This window comes from Paroedura picta, chromosome 7 (assembly GCF_049243985.1).
Source record: "Paroedura picta isolate Pp20150507F chromosome 7, Ppicta_v3.0, whole genome shotgun sequence".
NCBI classification, from domain to species: Eukaryota; Metazoa; Chordata; class Lepidosauria; order Squamata; family Gekkonidae; genus Paroedura; species Paroedura picta.
Window position 1 is genome coordinate 94,968,233 of NC_135375.1, and position 27,434 is coordinate 94,995,666.

General features: G+C 45.5%; 1 protein-coding gene and 1 long non-coding RNA gene across 2 annotated transcripts in view; one reads left to right on the top strand and one right to left on the bottom strand.

The window, feature by feature from the left end:
* LOC143841314 (uncharacterized) overlaps positions 1-27,434 on the bottom strand; it is a 98,943-nt gene that overhangs the window by 35,772 nt on the left and 35,737 nt on the right. Inside the window, exon 2 of the long non-coding RNA XR_013232663.1 lies at positions 26,503-26,541. This is a non-coding gene — a long non-coding RNA (uncharacterized LOC143841314). The remainder of the gene's footprint in view (positions 1-26,502; positions 26,542-27,434) is intronic.
* Positions 13,963-19,006, top strand: TMEM271 (transmembrane protein 271). Its single transcript, XM_077345453.1, has one exon. The coding sequence runs from the start codon at positions 14,788-14,790 to the stop codon at positions 15,943-15,945; it is 1,158 nt and encodes a 385-aa protein (XP_077201568.1). The 5' UTR covers positions 13,963-14,787; the 3' UTR covers positions 15,946-19,006.

Consider the following 27,434-nt stretch of genomic DNA (forward strand, 5'->3'; position numbering starts at 1 on the left):
AGGCTATTTTATATAATTCCGTTTCACATATTCTATGGAAACCCATGTAGGTCGCTAGTGCCTGAGTCGACGTAAGAGAAATTAGGAGGACTCTCTGCAATTGTGCCTTGTGTCTGTTCTTGCTGAAGAGTCCAGTGCTCCTGCCTTAAGCCTTGCCCCCTTTTCACTGGCTGGGCAGTACGGGGGTGGGCTGGGGGAGTTCAGCCAGGGGACTCTCTTTTGGTCTGTGCCAGATCTTTATAGACAGATGACTGGAGATGAGTGGGCCTTGCTACAAGGAAAAGCATGAGAACCTCCCTAACTTCCTTAGGAAGGCTGATCCAACCAAGTGAGAGCCACAATCAAGAATGCTTTGAACTCTGTGGTTCTCAACTTTCCTAATGTCACAACACTTCAGTACAGTTCCTCATGTTGTGGTGACCGCCAACCGTAAAATTCTGCAAGTGTTCTTTCACAGAAATTAAGCCAAAACTGACCAATGGCGTGAAGATCCACTGTTCATGATTGTATGCAAATTGGTTTTATTTTCCGGTGTTTCTCAGTTCATTTCTCCCTCTTGTCCCGCTGAGCTGTGCCGCCACCTGGAGCACCTGGTGGGAGACTGCGCTGTGCTGGAGGCTCTGCTGGGGCAGCTGGCGGCTGAGTGCGGGCGCCTGCAGGAGGGACGGCAACAGCTGCTTGTCCTGCCGCGATCCCTGTGAAAGGATCGTTCGACCCCCAAAGGGGTCCTGACCCCCAGGTTGAGAACCACTGAGCTAGGGGATCCCCCAGAATTAGAGCTTATCTACAGACTACAGACATCAGTTCCCCTGGAGGGTGGACTCTATGGCCCTATACCCCACTGAGGTCCTCCCCAGGCTCCACTCCCTAAATCTCCAGGAGTTTCCCAACTGGGATCTGGCAACCCCCATCCCCTGCCAGTGGCCAGGGGGGAACTGGCAACCCTACGTTGAAAGCAGCCTTCAAGAACAATGTTCCTAAGGCCGGCAATGACTTATTAATTCAATTTCACCTTATTTAGTTCCCATCCACCCCATGCTTGAAATTCCAGCCAGTTATTACTAACGATCTTTTCTTACAAATGTCATCTTTGTCTGTCTTCAGTGCAGCATTTTGTCCCCCTGACATCATATTCAGTGTGCAAGGGGACAGGCATTTTGCTAAAAGAGCAAACGCTTAATTTATTATTCACCAATCTTCTGGGCCAAGTGTCACACTTGGTTTGCATAATTTCCCATGTAGTTAGATAGCACGCCACAGTTTAACATGCATGGAAGCAGAAAAGACAGTGCATTCTGCTACGGTTATTGATATCCTATGTGTACTTTTTTTTTTCTTTTCACATCTGGAAAATACAATCATGTGATCATCGTATTCCTAATAATAGTAATAAAAACTTGTGTGTAAAGCTTTCCTTCTCTCCTTCTCAAAGCCTTTTTGCAAACACTCATATAAATATATCTACTCAAAACTGAACAAGTTATTGCAATATATCAAGTTCTGGGAAATAAGGAGACAATTATAAGCCATGTAACAGCTACAAGTATTTATGAGAATAAGGAAAGAGTCAGTTCTGCAGAGCCATGAAGCATCTTCCACTGGGTTCAAAAATTTATTACCCACTTTATGCATGCTGAGCCCATCATTCTCAATGAGATTCAATTACAAATCACAAAATGTGGAAAACAGTTCAATCAGACAGTGTTATACCAAATACCCCAACCAGCAAGCAAACAAATCAAAACTGTCTTAAGGCATGGCATACTACAATGACTAAAGTGTGTGACAAAGGGAACAGACAATGCAGTAGAAAGCAATAGAAAACATTTGAATCAGACCACATAAGATATCCAGTAGCAATGCAATACAATTAGGATTGCAGAACTGAAAAACAATCCTATTTTACTACTCCCTTTGCTTTCTTATTTAATGGCCACCATACAGGAGGTCAGCTGAAAGACTAGTGGAGTCAAGTACAGGTGCTGCATTTATCATCTACGGATCTCAGGCAACATGCAGCTATATGCAAGCAAAATGTTTTGCTGACATTCCACTGCAATCATGTGACCATGCTGGGAATGATGAGGAAATGGATTGAAACTAAAACGGCTGATGTCACAGTGTCCCTGCATACATCTTTGTTGCGGCCTCACTTGGAATACTGTTTACATTTCTGGTTGTTATGTCAAAAAAGGTGGGGGAAACACCATAGATAGTGGCGAAGATGAACAAGGGGTTGGAGAACCATTCCTAGGAGGAAAGGGCTTTCCGGTTTACCAAAAAGAAGACCAATCAGGTATGTGACAAGGGGTAGAACTTGTTGGTACCCAGCAAAGCTGAACACCTTAAAACTGCCTTATACCGAATCAGACCACTGCTCCCTGAAGGTCAGTATTGCTACTCTGACAGCAGTGACTCTCCAGAATCTCAGGCAGAAGTCCTTTATATCAGGCGTAGTTAACCTGTGGACCTCCAGCAAATGCTGGCAGGGGCTCATGGGAATTGTAGTCCATGATCATCTGAAGGACCACAGGTTGACTACCCCTGCTTTATATCCCTTCCTAGCAGATTCTTTTTTAACAGAAGAGGTTGGGAATTGAACCTGGGACCTTCTACAGGCCAAGCAGATACTCTTACTACTGACCCACAGTCAAAGGGAAATACTTCTTTACTCAACCAGTAATTAAATTATGGAATTCACTGCTGATAGATGTAATGATGTCCATGAGCACAAATGGCTTTAAGAGGGAAATAGACAGGAGGATGGATCTGCCGATGGCTTCCGGCCATGGTGACTACAGGCATTTCCATCTCCACAGGTAGTATGTCCCTGAATGCTAGTGACAGAAGGCAACATCAAGAGCAGACCTTACCTTGGTCTTCCAGGGAAATGGCAACCTGAATGGGAACATTTTTAATAGATCCAAGGTTGTCTCACAGAAGGTGTATTAACACAAGAATAGAAAGAATTTAACTCTCTATCCCTAGAACTCCCATAAAGGGGAATTCCAACTGATAGGAGAGTTCACCCGGGGGTAGTGGTGTCTGAACTGAATCAGACAATTAAAAAATAATTATGGAAGAGATTCAGAAGGGGGGGGAGGAAATTTGAGCATGCAAATAAACCTAGATATTTGGTGTACTGTATCAGGAAGGAAAAGAAGAAAAGAGTAATCACGTGTATAAAGAAAGATCAAATATGTAGAGAAAGAAATATAAGAACCATTTGTTAATACTCTTTCAGGACTTTATAAAAAGAAGGCAGTTTCAGAAAACAGAATTAAGGAATATTTAAAAGATATCCTGATTTCAAATTTTATACTAGAACAGAAAAAATTTAAACCAAACAATTACAATCCAGGAAATTTCCTAGGCAATTAATGTAAAAGGATAAAGCACCAGCCTCGGACAGGCTAACAGCAATGTATTATAAACATTCTGAAGAAGAATTAATGATACCATTACAAAAAGTTATGAATGCGATAACAGAAGGAAAGATTATTCCACTAACATGGCAAGAGGAGTATATAACATTAATATATAAAGAAGGTAGTGAAGCAATGTAACCACAGTCACATAAACTGATATCCTTATTGAATGTGACTATAAAGTCTTTGCTACCATAGTGGCTGAAAGATTAAGCAAATGCATACCACACTTAATAATAATGATTTAATAATGATTTATAATAGATGCAAGTGAATTTGTAAATAAGGAAAAAAAGAAAACAGCATTTCTATTTTTGGATGCAGAGAAAGCATTTGATAATATAACATGGCCTTTTAAAATTAAATTTACTTTGGAATATAAACTGTAACCTGGAATTCTGGAACTTCATGCAAAGCATATATTTGAACCAGCAAGCAAAGATTTAATAAATGGAAAAATAACAGAATCAATATAGATTGAAAAAGAAACACACCAGGGTTGTCCCTTGACCTCTATTATTTATTTTAACAATAGAGATTCTAGTTATAAAGATAAGACAAAATATACAAGGATTAAAAGAATAAAAATGGATTATGCAAAATTCAACATGAAAAGCTATGCAGGCGATGTTGTTTAACAGTTTTGGACCCACGAAAATACTTACAATTTGTCATAGAACATATTAAAGCCTTTCTTGACTTTTTTTACCATTGAAAAACCCTTGAAACATTTTTCAGGCTTCGAGAATCCCAAGAAGTGGTGCAATGATACAGAATATGGTTGGGAAACACAGCTGTATACAAGGCCACCCAAGGCCCCTCAACTTCCCACCCAGTCCAGGGTCATCAAGAAACCCCAGGATTTCACAAAACGCTAGTTGAGAAAGTCTGCATTAAAAAATTCGGATATTTTTAAAGATATAAAATCAACAGGAAAAAGATAAAAATTATAATAATTTTTAACACAACAAGAAGATAGTTTAAAGCAGTGGTCCCCAACCTTTCTATCACCGGGGACCACTCAACGCCTTTTACTGAGGCCTGGTGGGGGGGGTAGTTTACTCCTCTACTCTCAACCACTGCCCTAGCTCTCTCTGATCGCTATGGTAATGTTTAAACATCCCTTCAAAATAAGATACAGACACGCCACAACAATGAACATAAGGAACATTTTATTTTCATGGAAATTTTAACTCGTGACAATGACAAATCAATGGGAACCCTGAGCTTGTTTCTCTGCAACGAGATAGTCCCATCTGGGAGTGATAGGAGACAATGACACCCAAAGTGTTTTGTAAAGGGCTGGGGGGATGAAGTAAAGGGCCGGGGGAGGGTAGAAGGCTTCCTTTGGGGCCCACCTCCAATTAGTCGAAGGACCACATGTTGGGGATCACTAGTTTAAAGAGTACAGAATGAACATTAACTACCAAAATCTTATCTGGCAATAAATGCAACTGGAGAAAATTGTAAACTTTTAAGAAACAATAAGAAGATTTGGACACTGATACAAAGAGGTTTATCCAGATTGAAAAAATTAAGTCTCCTGACTGGAAAGAATTTCAGCAATTAAAATGAAGGCATTGCCAAAATTAAATGTATTATTCAAAATACTCCAAGATGAGAAACACAGGGGAAGTTTAGCACAGTTTCAAAATAAAATTATATTACGAAGTGGCCAATCTGGTCTGGATTGAGAATTCAATTAAAAATCCAAAACAAAGAATTATCATACTTGAATCAGCATACATAATTATTTATGGGATAGAGCAGGCTTTCTCAATGAGAGTTTTGTGAAACTCTGGGGTTTCTTGATGGCCCTGGAAGGGTTTCCTGAATGGGTGGGAATTAAGTTTTTTATATATATTTAAAATCTGTTAAACATTGATCAGGTGATATGACTATATATTGTCATGTCAACCCACCCCGCTACAATGGCCAAATGATAGACCAGGAGGAGGTGGGAAGGGGCCCTGGGTAGGCATTTACACAGCTATGCTTCTCAACCATATTCCGACCATTGTGCCACTTCTGGGGTTAATCAAAGCCTGAAGAATATTTCAGGAGTTTCTCAAGGGTGAAAAAGTTGAGAAAGGCTAGACTAAAGGCTAAGTCCACTGCACCCGGGAAAACAACAAGCACTAGCCCTGAGGCCCACGCTGCTAAAGAAATCAATCAAAACGACTACAACAAAAGAAAAATGTCACGCTATTAGAGATGGATTATTAAGAATATGGCTCTCGTGTCGAAAATTATTAAATCCTCCAAACTCTCCACTTATGTCCTCAATAAAAACCTATGGTAATGTGCTAAATGCTCAGGGGAAATTCAAATCTTGGCAAGATATCAGAGATGAAGGAATTAATATTCAATGGTTATTATATTATCTGTTTCGAGAAGAAAATAATTAATTTGGAAGGTGGAGCCCTAAGAGAGAAGATTGTTCCTAAAAGGGAGATTAGGTTTTCTGCCTAGCTAGTGGGGATGACATACCCACACAACCAGCAACCAAGAGATTGTTTTACTAACTGATAAGATTCCTAGACAAGTATGAACAAACACTGAGCCCTGGTATAAAGTGAAATCAAAGATGAGATGCACACACATGAAGCTGCCTTTTACTGAATCAGGCTATCCACACCCTCGGCCCCACAAATCTATGGGACCGCTTATCTCCTTATGCCTCTCGCAGGGCTCTGCACGTTTGAATCCGTTGGTGGTCCCTGGTCCCTGTGAGGCATGCCTGGTCTCAACAACAGCCAGGGCCTTCTCGGTCCTGGCCCCAACCTGGTGAAATGAGCTGAAGGCTCTGGTGGAGCTATCACAGTTCCGCAGGGCCTTTAAAATGGAGCTTTTCCACCATGTATTTGGTTGAAACCGGGCTGAGGAAGATAGCATCCCTCATTGTGGTGGATCCCCCAAGCGCTGGACACCTAAGCAGGGGTACCTCTCCCGGGGGCAGTGAGTATGTTGTAGGATCTTACCACCAATACTGATTTATCTGATTTTATGGAATTTTATTATAACCCACCATGAGGTGGTGGGGTCCTGAAGTGGTGGTCAACAAATATAAATATAAATGCATAAATAAAATAAAATAAAATAAAATAAAATAAAATAAAATAAAATAAAATAAAATAAAATAAAATAAAATAAAATAAAATAAAATAAAATACATACATACATACATACATACATACATACATACATACATACATACATACATACATACATATTGGCCTCTCCAGATCAATAGTCTAGTCCAGGGGTAGTCAAACTGTGGCCCTCCAGATGTCCATGGACTACAATTCCCAGGAGCCCCTGCCAGCAAATGCTGGCAAGGGCTCCTGGGAATTGTAGTCCATGGACATCTGGAGGGCCGCAGTTTGACTACCCCTGGTCTAGATCATGGCTGTAGATCTACTATTACAATTTAAGTATTTGAAAGGTTGTCACTTGGAGGAGGGCAGGATGCTGTTCCCATTGGCTGCAGAGGAAAGGACATCTGGAGGGCCGCAGTTTGACTACCCCTGGTCTAGTCAGACTGGCAGCAGCTCTCCAATGTCTGAGATAAAGCCCTTTTCCATCCCCCACTGCCTGGTCCTCCTAACTGCAGGTGCCAGGCATTGAACCTGGGAGCTTTTACATGCAAAGCTGAGGCTCTTCCACTGAGCCACCCACCCCTCTCTACTTTCTGATTACTTAAAAAAAATTAAGCTGAAATGCGAGGTCTCTCTTTAGACGCAGAAATGGAGGGAGGACATCCTCCCTGATTTATTTCTCAATTATTTTAATTGGGGACTCCCTGAATATGAAACCACAGGCTGCCTTCAAAGGCCACGTTTATTACATTCGGCCTTTCCGTGCATTTTGGCAGAAGCTGTATTTCCCAGCACCCATATTATTAAACTGAAAAAAAAGGGTTGAAACCTTGAATGAGGTAGAAATGTCCCTGACTTCCTTGCCAGCCTGATTCATTGAAGTATTAAAATACCATCCTTGGGGTCAGCAAGTGTGCGTTCCTCCTGGGACATCCTCTCCTAGAGGATCACATGCTGAGCTCCGTCCAGGGGCACCCTCCAGCTGGATGGAGATGTGAAAGCATCTCTTGAAGAACTGCCGTCAGGAGAACAACTTAGTCCCACGAGGCCCTTAAAATGATTGCTCTTGCAGAGGAGGAAAGGAGGCAGAGTTTTCAGGAATAAGCATACTATATCAAGCAGCCACCTGGAGTGTGCAAATATATGCTGTAGCAATTGGGGCGGGGAGGGGAAATTCAATGTCAGGTGTTATTGGGAAGGGACTGAAAGTAAAACAACACCGTAACAACATTATGTAAAGCTTCATGGGGAGCCACAGTGAGGGTACTATGTATAGCTCTGGACTGCCTCTCTTTTCAAAAATCAAGGCTGGGCGAATTGAAGGAAAGGATAACTAACATTTAGGAAGGTTTGGAGTCTCTTGCCTAAAGGGAATTTTAAGACAAGGAGGGACTCGTTTAAAACAGCTTTAGACTCTGTGCAAACTGGGACCCAAGGTGCACAACCACAATAAAAGCAAACAAAATAAAAACAAGCCATTAAGATGGCCAGCAATAACAATTTCAGGATATAAATGGTTTGTAAAATTATGAACTGTGTGGAGAGTCCACAATTATGAACTGTGTAGAAAGACATTTGGCTCCCTGCATCAGACTGGAACTCAGGCACTTTGATTCTAAGCAAAGTTAGCCTATTGGTTAGAAAGAATTTCAGAGGATTCTTTGGCTGTCGCTTAATGAACTTGTTTTATCCTAGTTTCAGGATACAAAAGAAGAGTACCTCTTCCCTCAGCGTTTAGTTAGGTTGTGGTATCCATTGCCACACAAATCTAGTGAAGGACACTAGCTTAAATAGCTTTTAAAAGGGGTTAGATAAATCCAAGAGGGATAGCTCTATCAGAAATAAATGCAAACTCCCTGTACTGCTGGCACAGTAATTAACACAGCAACGTGCAAAACCTGACTGAAGAGTAGATAAAGATTTAGGAATTAGCATACTAGATAGGAAAGAGCCGGTTAACTACATATCTAGCTGGGGGGGGGGGGAGCATAAGACTGAGGGTGGCATTTCTGATAAGGGGAAATTGCCCTGAGAGTAGCAATCTGGAGACAGATACCAAGTGACACTTAAAAGGAGAGAAGGTGCTGACCTCACTATCTGGCCAATTTGTCGTCTTGCTGCCCCCTCCAGGGTCTTCTTCTCTTCGGTGTACACCAGACAATGGCTTTTCCAACATGTACAACCTGTATAATTCCCAGTTCCAGATACTGTGACAGATGACAGCGGATACCCATCACTACTTGACACGTTTGTAAAATTCTTGAGGCACAACTGGTAAAATCCCATCCAGCATGTTAGTTCTCACAGAGGGACATAACAGAGGGAAGACTGGAACCAGCATGTTTTGGAAGCCTAGCAAATGAATTTAGGCTACCATTTATTGAGTGGCAAAAGAGTCCAGAGGCACTTTAGGGACCAACGAAACTTATTCCATCAGAAAATTATTTTATGCAAACCACTTCTGTCCAATTCTGGCCTTTCCGCCTAATTCCGTCCCCGAGGCAGCCGACAATAAAAACCCTAAGCAAGCTTTAGAAATACAGAGTAAAGCTACCAAAAGAAAATGCATAGACACAAGGTGGGTCAGTAAGAATCAACATGGGAACGCCATACAAAACATAAAGCATTCTCCCACTTGCAGTAGAAAGGGAGAGATTAATCTTATTGGGGGATTTTATAGTACTGGTGCCACAACCGAGAAGGCCTCAGATGGCAGAGGTATCCAAAGCAGGGCCTCCAGAGATGGCATTGATGGTCGGGTAGGTTCCTATGGGAATAGGCGGTCTTGAAGGTACGCTGGCCACAGGACGATAGGATTTTAAAAGTGAATGCCAGCCCCTGATATTGTCCCTATGACTCACTTCAGTCGGAATTCCTGGACCAAATCCTTCCTCCCAGCTCTCATGAGTTAGAATTCACTTCCTCAGATGCATGAAATATACTTCCATTAGAACAAGGCATTTTTATCACCCAATAGCAAATGACTGTTGCAATCTTCAGGGGTTATTCCCTACCACAATTCCTTTCCATGCAAGCATCTTCTGTTTTTTTTGCAACCAGAAAAAGGCAGGGCATGGGCTCTGCCTAAGTGGCTGCAGACCACTGGTACTCCTGAAGGAAAAAATATGCATGGCTAAATACTCATGTTGAGTGTGTATTTCCAACATTTGTGTATTCGCAACAAGACAGCCGTGTGAGCACCACTCATTTGCTTAAGGAGCAGAAGAAGAGTTGATTTTTATACCCTGCTTTTTACTACCCGAAGGAGTCTCAAAGCAGCCTAAAATTGCCTTCCATTCCTCTCCCCACAACAGACACCCTGTGAGGGAGGTGGGGCTGAGAGAGCTCTGAGGGAATTGTAACTGGCCTAAGGTCACCCAGCTGGCTGCTTGTGAAGGAGGAGTGGGGAATCAAACACAGCTCTTCAAATTAGAGGCTGCCGCTCTGAACCACTACACCGCTGCAGATTAGATTTCCCTGTAATGAGTAATCCAGCAGTTTAAAGAAAGGCTTCATTTTCATATTTTTGAAAGGATAATGTGCTCTACATGATTTTAAAAGAAACAAAATGCTCCAAAAAGAACAGAAGCTTTTACTTGGGTGTTTATATTTCGATCTGAATTCCAAATTGTGAAATTCGTCCTAAAATTTTAGTCCTTTTCAACCCGTGGATGCATCTTGACGATGCTGAGTTTGAGGAAAGCATCAGGGAGGGAAACCACAACCAGCTAGCTAAGGAAACACCACTGTATGCCAGCTGCCAAATTCTGAATACCCGTCAAGACCAAACACAGTCGGCTATTCAATATTGAGGAATCAACTCAGAAAAGAGATGCATGTGTTTTTGACACGGGAAATCTTGCCCTCTGTGTTGCCCCGTGGACTGAAAGCAGAATTAAAGGAAGTTTAAGGTCTTCAGCGTGTTGAGTAATTGTTGGGATCAAAACAGCTTGAATTTTTATCCTGGCAAAGGAGAGGATAGAGCCTGCAGGAAGCGAGCCGGTCTCTTTCGACTGCTACAGCCACAGAAGCGCCTGATACAAATCTCCAGGGGAACCAAGAGAGAGAGAGAGATCAAACCCAGAGCAGAGAAGAAGCACATCCCGTGCACCCCATCAGTCATGTTACTTCCCTATGTTGGTTCCTGGGTGTGTATTAATTAGCCCCTGCTGCCTAAAGGCTGGAGAGAGCCAGGCATTCTTTTAAAACAACAACAACAGCAAGAGAGCACCATCTCTGCCAATCAGTTCCCTTCCCTTCAGAGCTGTATCTGCTTTCAAACATGAAATATTCCTCTTCCTCAAACACCGTGATCTGTGCTTCCTTTGTAAACTCAGGATAGTAGGATCCAAAGAGAAGCTACACAGCCCTTTCCTTTCGGTGCCTGTCAAAAGCTGACTCTGTTCCATCTCCTGAAACCTCAGCCAAGCTAACAGCATTCTGCAATTAGGCAAAGGAGGAAATAGGCATTTGCCTGCTTCTGATCGTATTACAACCTAAGGGCTTCTTGCTGGGGTTTTCTGTTGTTGTTGCTGGTTTTTTAAACTGAAGCGGATGGGAAGATAAATAAAATATTTTGGCCACCAGCAACCTGAGAGAGACTGATAGCAATCCACTAGACCACGCTGGTTTACAACATGCATTTCAGATCACAGAGCCGAAGGTTTGAGGGCAACATAGATCTTCCAGTCCAATCTCCACAGCTCCCAAATGAAGGATAGATCAATCTTCCAGCGGCACTTATCCACTAAAACAGTTTTATAGCTAGGAGCTATTGTTGGAAGAGGAGGCAGAGAACTCTCCATTGGCTCAGAACACCACCATGTCTAGACCTTGTGGAGGAGCACAGGCTGAACTTACCAGTGCAGTGTGAATATCTAACATCCATAAGTCACTTGAATTTGCACACTCCCTCATTCAACATTCAGAGGAAGAGCTGTTATTCAACAGTATAGTGTGCTTCACACACAGAAAGTCCCAGGTTCGATTCTTGGCATCTCCAGTTCAAAGAAGCTTAAGAAGAAGCATTGGCAAAGGCCCATCTTTGCAAGAGATCCTCTAGATCAGGGGTAGTCAACCTGTGGTCCTCCAGATGTCCATGGACTACAATTCCCATGAGCCCCTGCCAGCGCTTGCTGGCAGGGGTTCATGGGAAATGTAGTCCATGGACATCTGGAGGACCACAGGTTGACTACCCTTGCCCTAGAGCAGGAGTTCCCAAGCTTGTAGATGCTTCTGGAATGTTGAGAGCGTTATCATAGGATGGTGAGGGGATTTGGAGATCAAGACATAGGAGGAAAGGTTGGGGGAGCTTGGTCTGTTTAGCCTGGAGAGGAAGCAACTGAGAGGGGATCTGATAACCATCTTCAAGTATTTAAAAGGCTACCGTGTAGAGGATGGAGAAGAGTTGTTCTCTCTTGCCCCAGAGGGACGGACCAGAACCATGGTATGAAATTAATTGAAAAGATATTCCGTCCAAACATCTAAAAGAAGTTCCTGACAGAGCGGTTTCTCAGTGAAACAGGCTTCTTCAGGAGGTGGTGGGTTTTCCATCTTTGGAAATTTTGAAACAGAGGCCGCATAGCCACCTGGCAGAGAGGCTGATTCTATGAAGGTTTAAGGGAGTGGCAGGTTACAGTGGATGAGCGACAGGGTTGTGAGTGTCCTGCATAGTGCAGGGGGCTAGACTAGATGACCCAGGAGTTCCCTTCCAACTCTGTGATTCTATGATTCTAGGTTGGAGGCAGCTATTTCCAAATGGGTGCTCCCTGAGAGAAGCTTCTTAAACTGCATCCACACGTCATTGAGCATCGTACTCTCACCACACCACAGCAGTCATTCACAACTGGGTCATTTTGTGCAGTCAAGGCAATCAAATGGCGAACTGGGTGCAGTTACGCAACAAGAGCACAGTACCCAGGGAGGTGTAAATGGAGCCCATAGTCTCTTCTGAAGCACCTCTTGTTCCACTGATGTAAAAGCCAGAACTGGTTCTTCGCTTTGGGAGATGAAGTAGGCATTTATATCACCCAATGGCAAATGACTGTTACCATCTTCAGGAATTATTCCCTGCCAGGATGCCTTTCCATACAAGCATTTTCTGGGGGGGGGTTGCAACAAGAAAAAGTCAGGGCATGGGCATCAGGCGTCATGCTTCTCACTGGTGTCAAGCTGTAGAGAGATATACTAAAAGGGATGACAGAGAGCAATGATTAGAACCCACAGCTTCTTTCTGGGAGCCAGCATGATGTAGTGCAGGGGTAGTCAACAAATGCTGGCAGGGGCTCATGGGAATTATAGTCCATGAACATCTGGAGGACCACAGGTTGACTACCCCTGGTGTAGTGGTTAAGAGTAGTGGCTTCTAATCTGGTGAGCCAGGTTTGAGTCCCCGCTCCTCCACCTGCAGACAGCTGGGTGACTGTGGGCTAGTCACAGCCCTGACAGTTCTGTTCTCACAGAGCAGTAATATCAAGGCTCTCTCACAGCGTGCCTGTTGTGAGGAGAGGAAGGGAAGGTGATTGTAAGCTACTTTGAGACTCTTGGTAGAGGAAAGCAAGGTATAAAAACCAACTCTTCTTCTCTGTTCAAAGCAACAGTATTAAGCCTGAGATCAAAATGCTGATTCAATGTGGCCACTTCAAGACAAAAGTCAAGACAAAAGCTCAAAAGACCTTTGACAGACAGCCCAATTCAAAACCTGCTAAAATTGAGGCAGAGGACCTCCGATTTTATAAATGTGAAGAGTTATCTTTTTGTCTCAGGGAAAAAGGGTCTCCAGAGAAGTGGCAGATCAGTTCTCAAGCTAAATGGACTGTCCCTCATGCTGCCTTTACCAGCTGAGATTCCAGAGGAAAGCTGGAACTGTCAGATTTTAACAGAAAGCCTTTTGTTTAGTGGCTCTTCCTTTGTTTTTAAAGAACCCTGAACTCTCACAGCACCAGTAACCATTCCACACAGCATGATGGACGTAACCCACTAAGTTAGAACCACTTTTAATGCGAATAGAACTCAGTGGAAGCAGCTGAGGTAGAAGAATCCAGAGTATATGTGTCTCTGCGTGTGTATTTATTTTTTTAAGGAAAACACAAGGGATATTCTTGAGCAAGGTGATGATCATTCCGATTGGCGAGGGTTTTCAGCCACTCTTTTCTGTTCTGCTTGCGGCTCCCAAGCTTCCTTCGGGTCTGATCGAGTTCCCGATGCCTAGATTCTCTCATCTCACCTCTCCCCTATAAAACATCTTCCTGCCGCATGTTGATTCGCGGCTAAAAATGACAACCGCGTGCATCAAAATAACTTGTTACAACGTAGGAAAAGTGGGCGGGAAGGGGCAGAAGACGACGTGAGGGAAGGGTCCGTGTGGTGAGTTTCCTGCCTTCCCCCTCCGGGCCAGGCAGGGAGGGGAAGGGGGAGGGCCTTCGTGACTGGGGCTGGGGAGAAAGCCCTCGCGCTGAGACATCGCCAGAAAAGCGAACTCCCGCCCTCGGCCCGGGGTGGCGCCCCGAGGGGGCTCGAGCGGAGCGCGTTCCGGATTTTCCGGAGATAACATTGGCGCCCCCTTCCGGGCGCCGAGGACTTCGCTCGGAGTTCGGGTGGGCAGCCCGAGAGGGAAGCGCGGCCTCTGCGGGGAGGGGGGGCAGAGCGAGAGAAAAGCGAGGCGTTCCGGCTCCCCTCCGGGGCAGACTTCGCAGCAGCAGCCGCGGCAGGCTCCCTCCCTCCCGAGGCATGGCCAGCGCCGGCGGGGGCGCAATGGGGCGGCGGGGGGGAGCCGCACTGGCCCGCTCGGTTGCGCCCCCGCTCGAGTCGCTGCCCCGCTTCCCGCCTGAACTTGCTGCCATCAATAATTCATTGGCTCCCAGCAGCGGCGGCGGCGGCGAAGCGCGGGAGAGGCCGGCAGTAGCAGCTCCGCCGCGAGAGCGAGAGGGAGGCAGCGTGCGCGCGTGAGCCGTGCTTGCCTTGCCCGGGCTGCCTGCAGAGGCGAGGCGGCGGCGGCAGCGGCGGCGGCAGCGCCCTCGGAGAACTCCCCTTCTTCTTCTTCTTCCCTCGCTGCCGACACCATCATTATGTCCCCGCAGCGCGCGGCGGCCGCCTCCCCGGCAAAGGCCGCCGGCGCCGAGGAGGACACGGGAGGATGAGGACAGGAGGGAGGCGCAGGAGGAGGAGGAGGAGGCGCAGGCGGTGGGAGGCGGCGGAGGCGAGGCAGGGAGGCGGCGGCGGAGGCGGAGGAGGAGGCGGCGGCGGCGGCGGAGACGCGGAGGATGAAGTGGAGTGTCCGGGGAGCCTGCGCCGCGCTCTCCAGCTGCCTCCTGCTCGCCTGCGCGCTGAGCGCCGCCGCCGTGGGCCTCAAGTGCTTCTCGCTGGGCTCCGAACTGAAGGGGGAGCCCTTCCGCCTCGGCACCGCCGCCGGCGCCTTCTACTCGGGACTGCTCCTGGCCGCCGGCCTCTCGCTCCTCGGCTCCGCGCTCTTCTGTTGCCGCCAGCCCGACGAGGCGGCGGGCGGCGAGGGCGCGGGCGGAGCGCACCAGGCAGGGCGCGCGGGGAGCGAGATCGCGGCGGTGCCCGTCAGCGCGGACGACGCGGCTTCTGGTGCTGCTGCTGCTGCGGCGGCGGCTGCTTCCCCTCCGCCGGCGCCCCCGCGGCAGCCCTTCCCCAAGGCGCCCCCGGGCGGGCGGCAGAACTTCCTGCTGCTCGGCGTGCTGGTCTTCATGCTGGGCGTCCTCAGCGCCTTCGCCGGGGCGGTCATCGACGGCGACACCGTGTCGCTGGTGGAGAAGAAATACTCGCACTACTGCCTCCTGCAGGCCGCCGGCGGAGCGGGGGTGGCGGCCCGGGCGCGGCCGGCGGGGGGCCCCGACGGCGCGGCCGGCTCGCTGCGCTGCCAGAAGCTGCGGGACTACCAGCGGGGCTTGGTCATCTCCACCATCTTCAACGCCCTCGAATGCCTCCTGGGCCTCCTCAACCTGCTGCTCGTGAAGAACTACAAGGCGGCCCAGCAGCGTGGGCTGCGCCGACGGCGCCGCCGCAGGCACCAGCACCCCGTGAGCGGGGGCCGGCGGAGAAGGTGCCGCGGGGCTGGCGTCGGGGGCGGCGGCGGCGGCTCGGGGCCCGGCGGGCGGCGGCCTCCGCGCCAAAGCCAGGGCTCCATCTTTTCCAGCGAGGACCCGGACCTGTCCCCGGGGGGCGATTGCCATGCCTTCCAGGCCGTCTCCTACATCAACGTCGGCGTCTTCCACGTATTCGACGAGGCCGGGGTGGAGGTGAACTGCGGCGGCCACCCTTCCGTCGAGCTGCCGGGCTATTCGCCCATGGACCCGGATCTCCACGTCTCCTACCCCTACTGCTACCCGCTGCCCAACGAGCAGCCGCCTGCCTACGAGGAGATCTACCCCAGGGAGACCTGCGTCAACCGCCTTTGAGGGCCGGACGGACGGACCCCCGCGGGGACCTGCACTGACAACCGGCCGCCCAGCCTGCCAGGGACGGGAGTCGCCTCGGGCAAGGGCGGCGAGACGCGCTGGCGGGACCCGCGGCGCCAGGTGAGCCCCACTGCCACCGAGACAGACGTAAGTGAGATCCCTCGAAGGAGACCGAGCCGGCCGTCGTCTGGAGCCCTTGGCAAGGTGCAACCGCGGTCAGAACGCCCTTGGCTTCGTTTCTCTGAGGATCAGGCGCACGCACTTTCGGTTAATCGCTTCTGCAGTGGAGAAATCCTGAACAGTTTGAGAAAGTTGCCAAGGCATTACCACCTGTTGGGGGGAGGGGGTTGATCTTGAGTTTTCGCCTCCCCTTGCTCCTTTGTGGTTCCAAAAAAATAAAAATCTAGAGTTACATGCTAGAGGCTTTAAGCAAATTGCAGTTCCTCTAGTGTTCCTTAAACATGGCTGGGGCTTCCTGGGAATAATACTTTTAAATATCTTTTCATTTTATCTTGATGAGCTGGTGGAATCTTGCAGCCCTCTCTTCTGTATTGGTTGAATGGCAAACGTTTCAGAATTGGTTCCCAGGGTCCTATTAGGTGGCTTGGAATTTTTTTAGGAAATTTAATTGGCCTGGCTTTTCCCTCCCTTCAAATGAATCTTCATGATATCCTCAGCTTTTTAAGATTGCAAAACTGTATCATTAGACAACTGGCCAGAACAACAGATATAAGAAAGCAGCTGTATGCAGATAAATTTTTAAACCACGAAGAGAGATGAGAGTCGTTTTGAACAAAGCCTCTTATGTTTACAGTATTCCTGGAAGATTTTATGTTAACCTTTACAGTTTAGTGAAAGTTTAAAACCATTGTTGGTCTTGTAAAGATGCACACTATAAACCTGCACTTTCAAACGGAGAAAAAAAAGAAAACAGCAACATTTTTGTACACTGATGTGCCTGCTTTTGTTGATAATTTCTTACTGTAAAAGCTTTCAAAAAAAGTCTATAGTGAAAATGTTTGGTAAAGTCATTGCAACTTAAAATTAACAACTATCAGTTCCTTTGCTAAAACAGAAATGTGATACAGAATTTAAGGAAAGTCCAAATGTCTCATACATTCCTTTTTTTGTAAACAGTTTCTGTGTTTTTAATGCAAAGCAGGGCTTATATTTATTTTTATTTCATTTAAAAAAACAAAACAATTCAACCCTATTTTGTACAAGGACAGCCAATTACTCTTGTATAATTTTAGTGTTACCAATTACTCAATCTGAAAAGCTTGAATATTAAGGTTTTATTTAAATATGAATATATAGATATATATATATAGATATATATATAGATATGCTTTAAGCAGCCTTAATGGTCTCAACATTCAGTGGAGTTGCTAAACTCCTTCATAGTGAGTTTAAAAAAAAAACATTCAGTATCTACTGGAATTGACAAAACTTAGCAAGGGATGATAGGAAACTGCACAAAATGACGTGTAGCATAGTAACTAAACTCTTCAACCAGATATTTTTAAAATTTCACCATAATGCCCTGATTTCCTTGTGCTGGAGAAATGTTACCATATCAGATAACCCAGAAGAGGAAGTTAAAGGAATTGATTTGGAATTCTGGCCTAAAACAGGGAAAGCTTAAAATCACAAGAATGAGAGCCACACTTTGCCCACAGTAATTTGTTGGTCATAATTAATTGAAACAGAAATTCCGTTCAGAAGCCACTACCTTTCTTAAGCTCCTTAAAGCAGGGAACCTTTCTTGAGCTAGCGTTACCTTGTAAAGCACCACGTATGCCAAATGGCACTATATAAATAACCAACAGTAATAACCCATCTTGGAGCCTGCTGCAGAATTCAAGCATTATCAACAGAGACGGCATTAAAGGGAAAATGCTGTGTTCTCTTTTGTTTTTTGCAGTGTACAGAAGATTTCTCTTTTAAGTAAGGAGCTGAACCAACTAAATTTGCAGCCTTAGATGAAAAGAAAACCAACCCCGGCAATGGTGAAAGCCTCTCTGCACTATTTTGTGAATCTGAAATTGTTTTGAATTGCACACTTTGTATAACCTACAATGCATAATGCCTTAGAACATTAAAAACAGATTTAAAACTATAATCTTTTAAAAAGTCAGCATTGACAGCATTTTCGATAACTGGATAAGCAACTAATCTATCGTTTGCAAAGTTAGCTTCAGACTTTCAGAAAAGCTAGCCCTACAGTTACGATTATTCATTTGAGGGTTAAAACAGTGGTCCCCAACCCCCGGTCCGGGGACCGGTCCCAGTCCGTAGATCAGTCAGTACCGGGCCGTAGCTCCTCCTCATCCTCCTCGGGGGCTGCCCTGCCACACTGCCGCTGACTCACCTTTGGTGCTTTCCAGCGGCTGCTATGGCTGGGGCTCCCCCTCAGTGTGGCACTGCGCAGCTGCTGCTGGCAGCGCCCCCCAGCGAGCAGCAGGAAGTAAGGGGCGGCAGCAGGAAAGCAAGCGGAAAAGGGGCTCATCCTCGGCAAAAGACTACCCCCCCCCCCCCCGGGCCTCAGTAAAATTGTCAAGCGTTGACCGGTCCCCGGTGATAAAAAGGTTGGTGACCACTGGGTTAAAAGAAATTATTTCCCTTGCTGAGACCAAGCACAATGCTTATCTAATACATAAAGGACCTTGTTTAACAGATGCCTTCTTCCCCCCCCCCCCCATTTCTCCCTAAAGAGATATGGATTCCATCTCCAAGGATACTCAACTTTAGTCCTTGGGCCCAATCTAGATGGCGCTTTTCATGGAACAAGCCTCTAAAAAATGACTGGGAATTATTAGAGGGTGGAGGGGAGGGAAGATAGCTATAAGTCTTGCATTCCATCTTCCCCTTAATTTTATCATTGCTACCAGAAGGGAAGAGCCTGCTGAAATTTATTCCTTTATCTACACTGCTTATTTGGACAGTACTTTGGATGTGTATATGGGGCAGGATTCTTTTTTTTATAAAATAAACTGGTGCATAAAGCAAGGTTTGAAATCCGTATTTAAGCATCTGAATAAAACAATTCTATTTCTTGTTAGAGGCTTACATTACATACTGTTTTCTGAAAGGAGGGAGGTCAATGCAACCTGTCCGGATTGGCTTGTTTTTGTAGAATGAGTCTAGCAACCCAGGTCATTACATGGCTTTAGAAAAGCCTTTCCTAGGCTGGATCTCTTGAGATTGGAGATGGAGCCACATGACTGAATGCCCACCGTCTTAAAACATGCACACAACACAGTTAGATTTGAGTCCAGGAGCACCTTAAAGACCAACAAGCGTATCAGGGTATAAGCTTTAGAGAATCTAGGGTCCCTTCTTCAGATACTTAGCCTAAGGAAGAGACCTTTGACTCTTGAAAACTTACTGGACTTGGATCTGTTTTACTGCAAATTAAGACTACCTACTGACACATGTAACACACTGAAACACTCTTGCCTGCAGATAAATATTTAACGCAAGAGGAAGGAAGGCTGGACCTTGTGCCCAGCATGCATCATTTATTGCAGAGGTTCTCAAAGGGGGTGGTACACTCCCTTTGGGGAGCGTGGAAGGATCCAGGGGGGGGGCAGTGAAGAATTTTGGGGCAGAAGGGGGGGCTGTAGTCTGACTTCCTGCTGTGGCTGCTTTTTGCTAGAGAGGGAGGTGCCAAGGTGGCTTGCCATTGCCCACCTCTGGGTACTGTTGACCCCCTGGACTTTCTTGCTGGTCTCCCATCCCAGTGCTGACGAAGGCCAACTCTTCTTGGCTTCCTGAAGAAACGACAGCTTCAGGAGGTGGTCTGGATGGAATCATATTCCTGCGGAGCTCCTTCCCCTCCTCAGACCCCAACCTTGCCATCTCCAGGGATTTCTTAACCCAGGGTTGTCAACCCTTCCCCCAAAGTCTCCATTCTTTGGGAGGCTAGAAAATATGCCTCCTGCTTGCTCCATGGGATTTTCTTTTGCTTGCTTCTCTCTCCCTTTCTCTCCCTGTCTTATTCCCCAATAGGGACCCAAAGTGGCTCTTACAAAGAACTTATTTTTTTCCAGACTAAAATATGGCTGCTGCACAACCAGAAAAGTGTAGGCAATATAATGTGTTTTGAATTTGCAGTAGACCTAACACCAGGAAAGAAGTGTGTGTTTGTTTGGGGGGGGTCTAGGGATGGGGCCTGGGAGCCAATGGGGCGGCAGGCTGAAAAAGTTTGGGAACCGTTGATTTATTGTATGCAGGGATTTATTCAAAACTGAGAACGCTCAAACCCATAATTCTCCTCATTTTCCATCTGTAGTAGTCCTGTCCGTCCCCTCGGCCTAAACCGAGTGGGTCTCAAATGTGACACAGTTCTTAAATGGATAGCACAAGGGTAAGACTAGAAATCATCATTCATCACATATGACTATCTAACTTGCATTTGGTGTGCTCTCCAGCTCACGAATAGTATAGAAAATTTGTCAAACATTTGTCAATAGTCCTACTTGCTTCATTTAGCTCAGCTCTTCAGCGTGCCGAAACACAGGCATAGGGTAGTTTGTACGTCTTGCTTTAATCCATTTCATTGGCATAAATGCGACTTGCATGTCAATTCCAAAAGCAACAACCTAAGAATCAGAGAGGCCTTGAATGCGTAACATGCCGTCGGGTCTCATCAGACTTCATGGCAACCCCATCCATGAGGCATTCCAGGGGAGAGGTGCTTAGCCATTGCCTTCCTCTGCATAGCAACTCCCTGTCTTCCTTAGTGGTCTCCCATCCAAGTGCCAACCATGGCCAACCCTCCTTAGCTCCCAGCTCCAACAAGGGTGGACTAAGCTGGGCCAACTTCTATAAGGATTTCTATAAAATCTGCCAGTTTGGACTGCAGGCAGAGGTTCACGGCCAAATTCCCCATAGTTCCCAACTCATACACACCAAAAGCCATCAAGCCAAAGAGAAGTCAAGCATAAAGCCCTTTTTCCTGATCTGCTAGTTTTGATCAGCGGTTCTCAACCTAACCTTTGGTGCGACCTCAACTTAGACAGTGGCTGGTGCAGGCGTACAACAATTAAAGCAGCATGGAGGCGGCCATTGCCGTGGCTCTGCCCGTTTCCGCCTGCCGCCACCACCATCTGCCTCCGCATGCCGCCACCACGGCAGCCAGCAACCTGGTGACCCTGGGGAAGGGGTCAAGCGACCCTAAATGGGGCTGCGACCCCAAGGCTGAGAACTACTGTACTAGATTATTTTTGTTTGTGTGGAAGAAATTCAATAACATGAGCATACCTGTAGCACAGAGTTGGCCAAACTGTGGCCCTCCAGATGACCATGGACTACAATTCCCTTGAGATCCTGCCATCACAGTCAGTTGGCAGGGGCTCATGGGAATTATAGTCCATGGACATCTGAAGAGCCACAGTCTGGCCACCCCTATTGTCCCAGACTTACCATCTCTTGTGTGTTTTTGAAAACTAGACCTGTCTCATAGCAAGGTTTGCTAAAAGGTCCATGGGCTCCCTCCCCAACAGAGGACAGCAATCTAAATTTTTTAAGTGTATATTTAATGGACATCTATTGTAGATCTAGGCTTCATATGAGGCTCTTGGAAAGAATGTTCTGGAATGAATTTGTTTCGAATGATATAAATGGAAGTCTGTGACACCCACCAAAGGCTATTTGGCAGAGGACATTTTTTAACGGTTGAAGGTAATACAAAGGAGACATGGTGGCCCATGCTCAAGCAGGGTTTGATTATTGTGATAATTTACAAAATAAAATGTTGTCCGGATATGGTAATGGGATCATTCACACATACATGTGAGTGCTATTCACATGCCACCTTCCAACTTTCTCAGGAAACAAAACAAAACAAAAATTCTGACCTATTTCTGTTGATGGTCTTTGTTATTTTTAGTAGCTTTGATACCATACCATAAGCACAGGGTTTCCAGCCCTACTACGGGGCAGGAAAAGCCACCTTACCAGGCATAGCTAGCGACAGTGGCGATGGAGTTCTGTTTTGCTCCCTTTGGAATGTTGGGTAGTCAGGAGGGAATATCCAGGAGGGGGGGAAGCGAGGAAAGGGGGTCACTACGTGGCAGGCGGGTATTCCAGAGAGGAGAATGCTTACATGCTGATCCCTGCCATGGCGGGTGACTCTCTCAAAAGGGGAAGTGTAAAGACGTAAGGACAGGGCCAGATTTTCCTATAGGCTAACTAGGCTTCATCCTAGGGCCTCAAGATCAAGAGGGGCCTATATTCCACATTTTTTATAAAGGTGGAATATACCAATCACAACATGTTTCATTTAACATATTGATATATATCACAGTAATGATGTATTTTATTATCTCTCATGTAATTTACAAACTTAAAAATGGGAGGTGAAAGGGCCACATAAGTGGAATAGCCTAGGCAATCTTTTCATGTAAATCCGGCCCTGCGTAAGGAAATCGTCAGTTCTTTCATTCTGCCACTGCCACACAGTTCGGTTGAGTCTTGATTGGGCCAGGTAGAAGGTTATAGACTTGTTTCTGCTAATGTACATAGCAAAAGAGATCTTTGCCTGCCTGTGATCCTTCTCAGTTGCAGTATTGATTTTTTTTGGGTGGGGGGGTTGGCACCAGGGGTCTTTTCTCTGCTGCTGCAAACAGGGGGTGTCCAGGGGTGTTGGTCTTTTCTGTCTTGGGATTTCTTGTTTCCTTATGACTTGCTCTTCATTGTTCTACAAAACCAAGTATTTTTACATGTTCCGATCAAAGACTCTGTCAATAGAGTCATTTTTGTTTTATGGCAAGCTGGTACCTCTCTTGTGTCTACCACATGTGGCTTGTGAAACACTAAGCCCTGGACAGGCAAATTAAAGAAGCTTGTGAACTGGATTCGGCTTGGTAGGTTATACATTGTATGTACTTATTCCACTGCCATTAAACAGAATATGCCTCTGTATTCAGGGAAGCGCCATGCAATTTTGGTCTCGCCTTTTAATTGCATTTTGGCCTTACTTAGGATGCCACAAAAAATTTACACCGCAGTACTTACAGAGGCATTCTAAGCAGGATTCTGGCCTTGTAAGCTAGTTGACTGTAATGGACTTATAGAAGGGTATAATTCTTTTCAGAAAGGCACAGTTCAACTCCTGTCACTCTTCAAGTTAAAAAAAAAATCATAGGGCATAAGTACTCATAGGGACTAAGTACACAGGGAGTTGAAAAGAAACAGCTCAAGGGTTTTACCATGTAAACTCTAATCTCTGGTGCTAATGTGCAGCTCTCCCCTTCATTTCATGTGAACTGCCCAGGCCTCTGGCGATATGTAAATGTAATAAATACATTTCAATGTGGCTTGCACCAGAGAATTGCCTTTGCTTTTAGAACAGAGCAGGTTACCTTTTTATATGCTATTTTTTCTCTCCTTTTTTTTTAGAAAAACACATTCCTGATCAGTTTCCATATGATTTTTGTTTTTTAGAAATGACAGAAAACTATCAATATTCTCTCCGCTTCTTTTCTGTCAAAGAATGAGTCCTGCGTGCACATGAAAAATTGCTAGTGTGGTTTTCAGTGTATTGGCTCATTCATGGAAGAAAGAGCCATCTCTGCACAGATGTTGAAGCTACTGAACTGGGCATAATATAGTAGGCATTGCCCGTGCACTAAGCAGAATTACACCTTTCTAAGCCCATCAAAGCTGATGGGCTTGTAACTCTGCTTAGGGCTGCACTGTAAGTCCTGTTGAAAACATGGGATTTGATCATGACTGACTTAAGCCCTGTTAAATTCAGGGGAACTGTTGGGTTTAACTTGAAACAGCCTGGCCCCTTGGGTTTGTGCAAACCCAGGAATCATAAGAATATAATTAAACCATTTATTCCAACACTGTGTGTCCACTTAGATGTCTCTGGGAGTTTCCACAGCCAAAGCAAGATAGAGAGATCCCCTTCTGCTGGGTATTATGTGCTGCATTATGACAGTGCATTAAATACAATGCTTGAAACATGAAAACTGTTGTGCCCCTTTCCCAAACGTGTATGAGTCCTTCAACACAGAGGCAGAAGCCAAATCACAATTACAACCAAGCTAATCCTAAGCATTTTTTAAAATCTTGCTGATTTGAGTGGGAGTGTTCAGCACAAGCTTATATAGAAGTCAGTGGGACTTAAGTCTTGAATTGTTCAGCTGATGTTGTGCAGCATCATTTATCCAAATACCAAGACAAAGCCCGTTGGCCAAATCTGCTGAAGTAGCAAAAAACATGAGATGCAGGATGTTTAAAAAAAGAAAATAAGGCCATGTGATCAAAGGAAAGATTGCCTCTTGGGAGGGAGGAATGTTTTGATACAGTACAAATACTTTATGTAAGGTGGCAATTTAGGGAGTCATAGATTATTTTAAAACCAAAAATTGTTCCAAAAATTGGAGCTCAGGGAAGGGGCATCAAACAAGTTTTGATGCTGAACTTGGATTGTTACCATTCCTAGCACTTTGTTCTCTTACCAGTGGTTGTTTTTAAATGTTTTTTTTAAGGATTCATCATTAAATCTAACATTTCTGTTATTCTTTGTTTTGGGCTGTCATGAATGCTTTGGGAGCTTCTTTTTTAACAATTAGGGGAGGGGATGACTAAAAAATCCAGTCCTGTTGCCGCTAAAGTTGGTAGGTCTGTGCTACTTACTAGATTAGTAAAATGGAAGTAATAGTTGCAGGTGTGTGCGGTCCTACATGGTAAACTAAGATCCTGGGCCCAAGAAAGCATCTACAAGGGCATAGCTTCTGCAGATTTGCACCTGAGAGCCACTCAATTTAAGGGTTGCATCTCTTGAGGCATACAAAGGTGCACATCAGCATTGGGAACTGACAGTCATCAGTTTCAGGGCTGTTGATTTTTTGGCATAGCAGACTAGACTGGGGGGGACAAACTGTGGCTCTCCAGATGTCCATGGACTACAATTCCCATGGACATCTGAAGAGCCATAGCTTGGCCACCTCCAGGATAGATTCTAACCCAGTGCCATCCTGAAGAGCATTAAAGGTAAGGTAAAGGTATCCCCTGTGCAAGCACCGGGTCTTGTCTGACCCTTGGGGTGACGCCCTCTAGCGTTTTCTTGGCAGACTCAATACGGGGTGGTTTGCCAGTGCCTTCTCCAGTCATTACCGTTTACCCCCCAGCAAGCTGGGCACTCATTTTACCGACCTCGGAAGGATGGAAGGCTGAGTCAACCTTGAGCCGGCTGCTGGGATCGAACTCCCAGCCTCATGGACAGAGATTGAGACTGCATTTTGCTGCCTTACCACTCTGCGCCACAATAGGCTCTTTTCTGAAGAGCATTACACCTACCTAAATCCACTGAAGTCTATGGAGTGGGAAATGGTGCCACTCTGCATGGGATTGCCCCACAAGTGTCTTGTAGCTAAAGAATAACACATTCATTCCAGTGCGTGTTTCTTGTAAGGAAGGAGCTTTTCCCTTAGATGCACCAAACAGTGAACATAACAGCTTGGATCCAGCCAAATAAGAATTTGAAAGAATTTCCAATGGAAAAGCGCAATTTTCTTGCCTCCTACTGAGGTTCAAAATGCTCCCCCCCCCCCTCCACCATTCTGCTATCAGGGGACGGGAATCCTTCAGGAACAGCACGGGGGAGCTAGCAGTCTGCAATGAGGGCAGTGGGGAAATCAGCAAAAATTGACACACACACACACAAACACCTCCATCTGTGGGAAATGCTAGGCAGGATCCAACCTAGAGCCAGCCTATCAGATATCTAAGTGAAGGTCCAACATTTAGTAAAATGTTTACATTCAAGTGCTGACAATCTAAACTTCTGCAGATGTCTAAAAATCTAGTGGTACCCTTGTGACTGTTGATAGTCACCTTAATGGGTCTGACAACATGGTTTATTTATAACATTTCTAATGACTGGGGAAGGCACTGGCAAACCACCCCGTATTGAGTCTGCTATGAAAACGCCAGAGGGCGTCACCCCAAGGGCCAGACATGACCCGGTGCTTGCACAGGGGATACCTTCCCCTTCATCCTGCCCTTCAACTCAAATAGAGTCCCCTAGGCAGCAAACATCAGAACATTAAAACAAAATATTTTCTACATTCAGAAGATGAGGAATAAATTCTTCTAATAATTAGGCTCTACCCAGTGACAAAATAAATGTGTTGGTCTTTAAGGGATCACAGAACTTGCCATAGTTTTTGCAGCTAAACAAAATGGCTAGCCTTGATTTAATTCAACAAGAGTTCTATCAACACTTGTATATTTATTTGAACATATCTTAAAAGAAAGGTATGTTTTTCTGCAGAGTGTACAATTCAGAACTTGGGGAATTAAGCAAATTAGATAGACCATGCTTTCTTCACAAAAGAGGAACAGAGGATGCTTTAGATGAGCAATGTTTACTTTGAAACGTAAGTAGATTTAATGAGTTCTCAGTGAATGCAAAGAATATAAAGAAAGAAGGTTCCCAAACACCATTAAAACCACTAGTTGGCCATTTCAGCCGCAGTTGAAAATCACCACTGTTCATTATTAAGTAATAATGATTAAGAGAGTATGTGAAAATCTTACCAGGGTTCCTTTGAATACAGGCTGGTGCCAGAACTCTTGCTAGAGAAGAGAGAATAAAAGGTATTAAATCAAGAACACTGAACCTAAGCATGCTTTCTCAGAAGTCAGTCCTCGTTATTGTCAGTGAGACTTATTTCCAAGTAAATAGCTTTGAGATTGCAGCCTTCGTGCCCTGGGCTGACTCACATAATTGTACTTATTGAGAGATGGTAACTGCAACTCATGTGATTGAATCAGAGTCCAGGAACACCGTTAAGACCAACAAAGATTTATTCAAGGTGTGAGCTTTCGAGTGCAATCTTCCTCAGTTTATAGACTGAGGAAGAGTGCTTGCACTCGGAAAGCTCACGCCTTGAATAAATCTTTGTTGGTCTTAAAGGTGCTACTGGACTCTGATTTTATCGTGCTACTGGTCTACTCTCAGAGTTTTTTTTATGGCATCGATAGACTAGCAGTGAATTTCTGTGGAAGGCTTCCCCACCATTATCGTGCATATATGAGTCAGGGGCTTGGTCCAGCAAGGTCAGTATTGTCGACTCAGACTGGCAACAGCACTCCAGGTTCTCAGACAGAGGCCTTTTCCATCACCAGTGCCAAATTCTTTCAATTGGAGATGCCAAACATTGAACCTGGGACCTGTGAGCCACAGCCCACCTTACCCACCCATAGATTTTAATTTTACTGAATTTAGAAGAAGAGTTGGTTTTTATACCCTGCTTTTCACTGCTCAAAAGAGCCTCAAAGCAGCTTACAATTCCTCTCCCCACAAAGGACACCTTGGGGAGGGGGGGGTAGGTAGGGCTGAGAGAGCTCTTAAGAACTGTTACTAGCCCAAATTCACCCAGCTTTATGTGGAGGAGTGGGGAATCAAACCTGGTTGTCTCCATTGGAGGTCGCAGCTCTTAATCACTAGACCAGGGGTAGTCAAACTG

What these genes read in the sequence shown, in the direction of transcription:
- TMEM271 (XM_077345453.1), top strand. Translation starts at nt 14,788, where the DNA reads ATGAAGTGGAGTGTCCGGGGAGCCTGCGCCGCGCTCTCCAGCTGCCTC.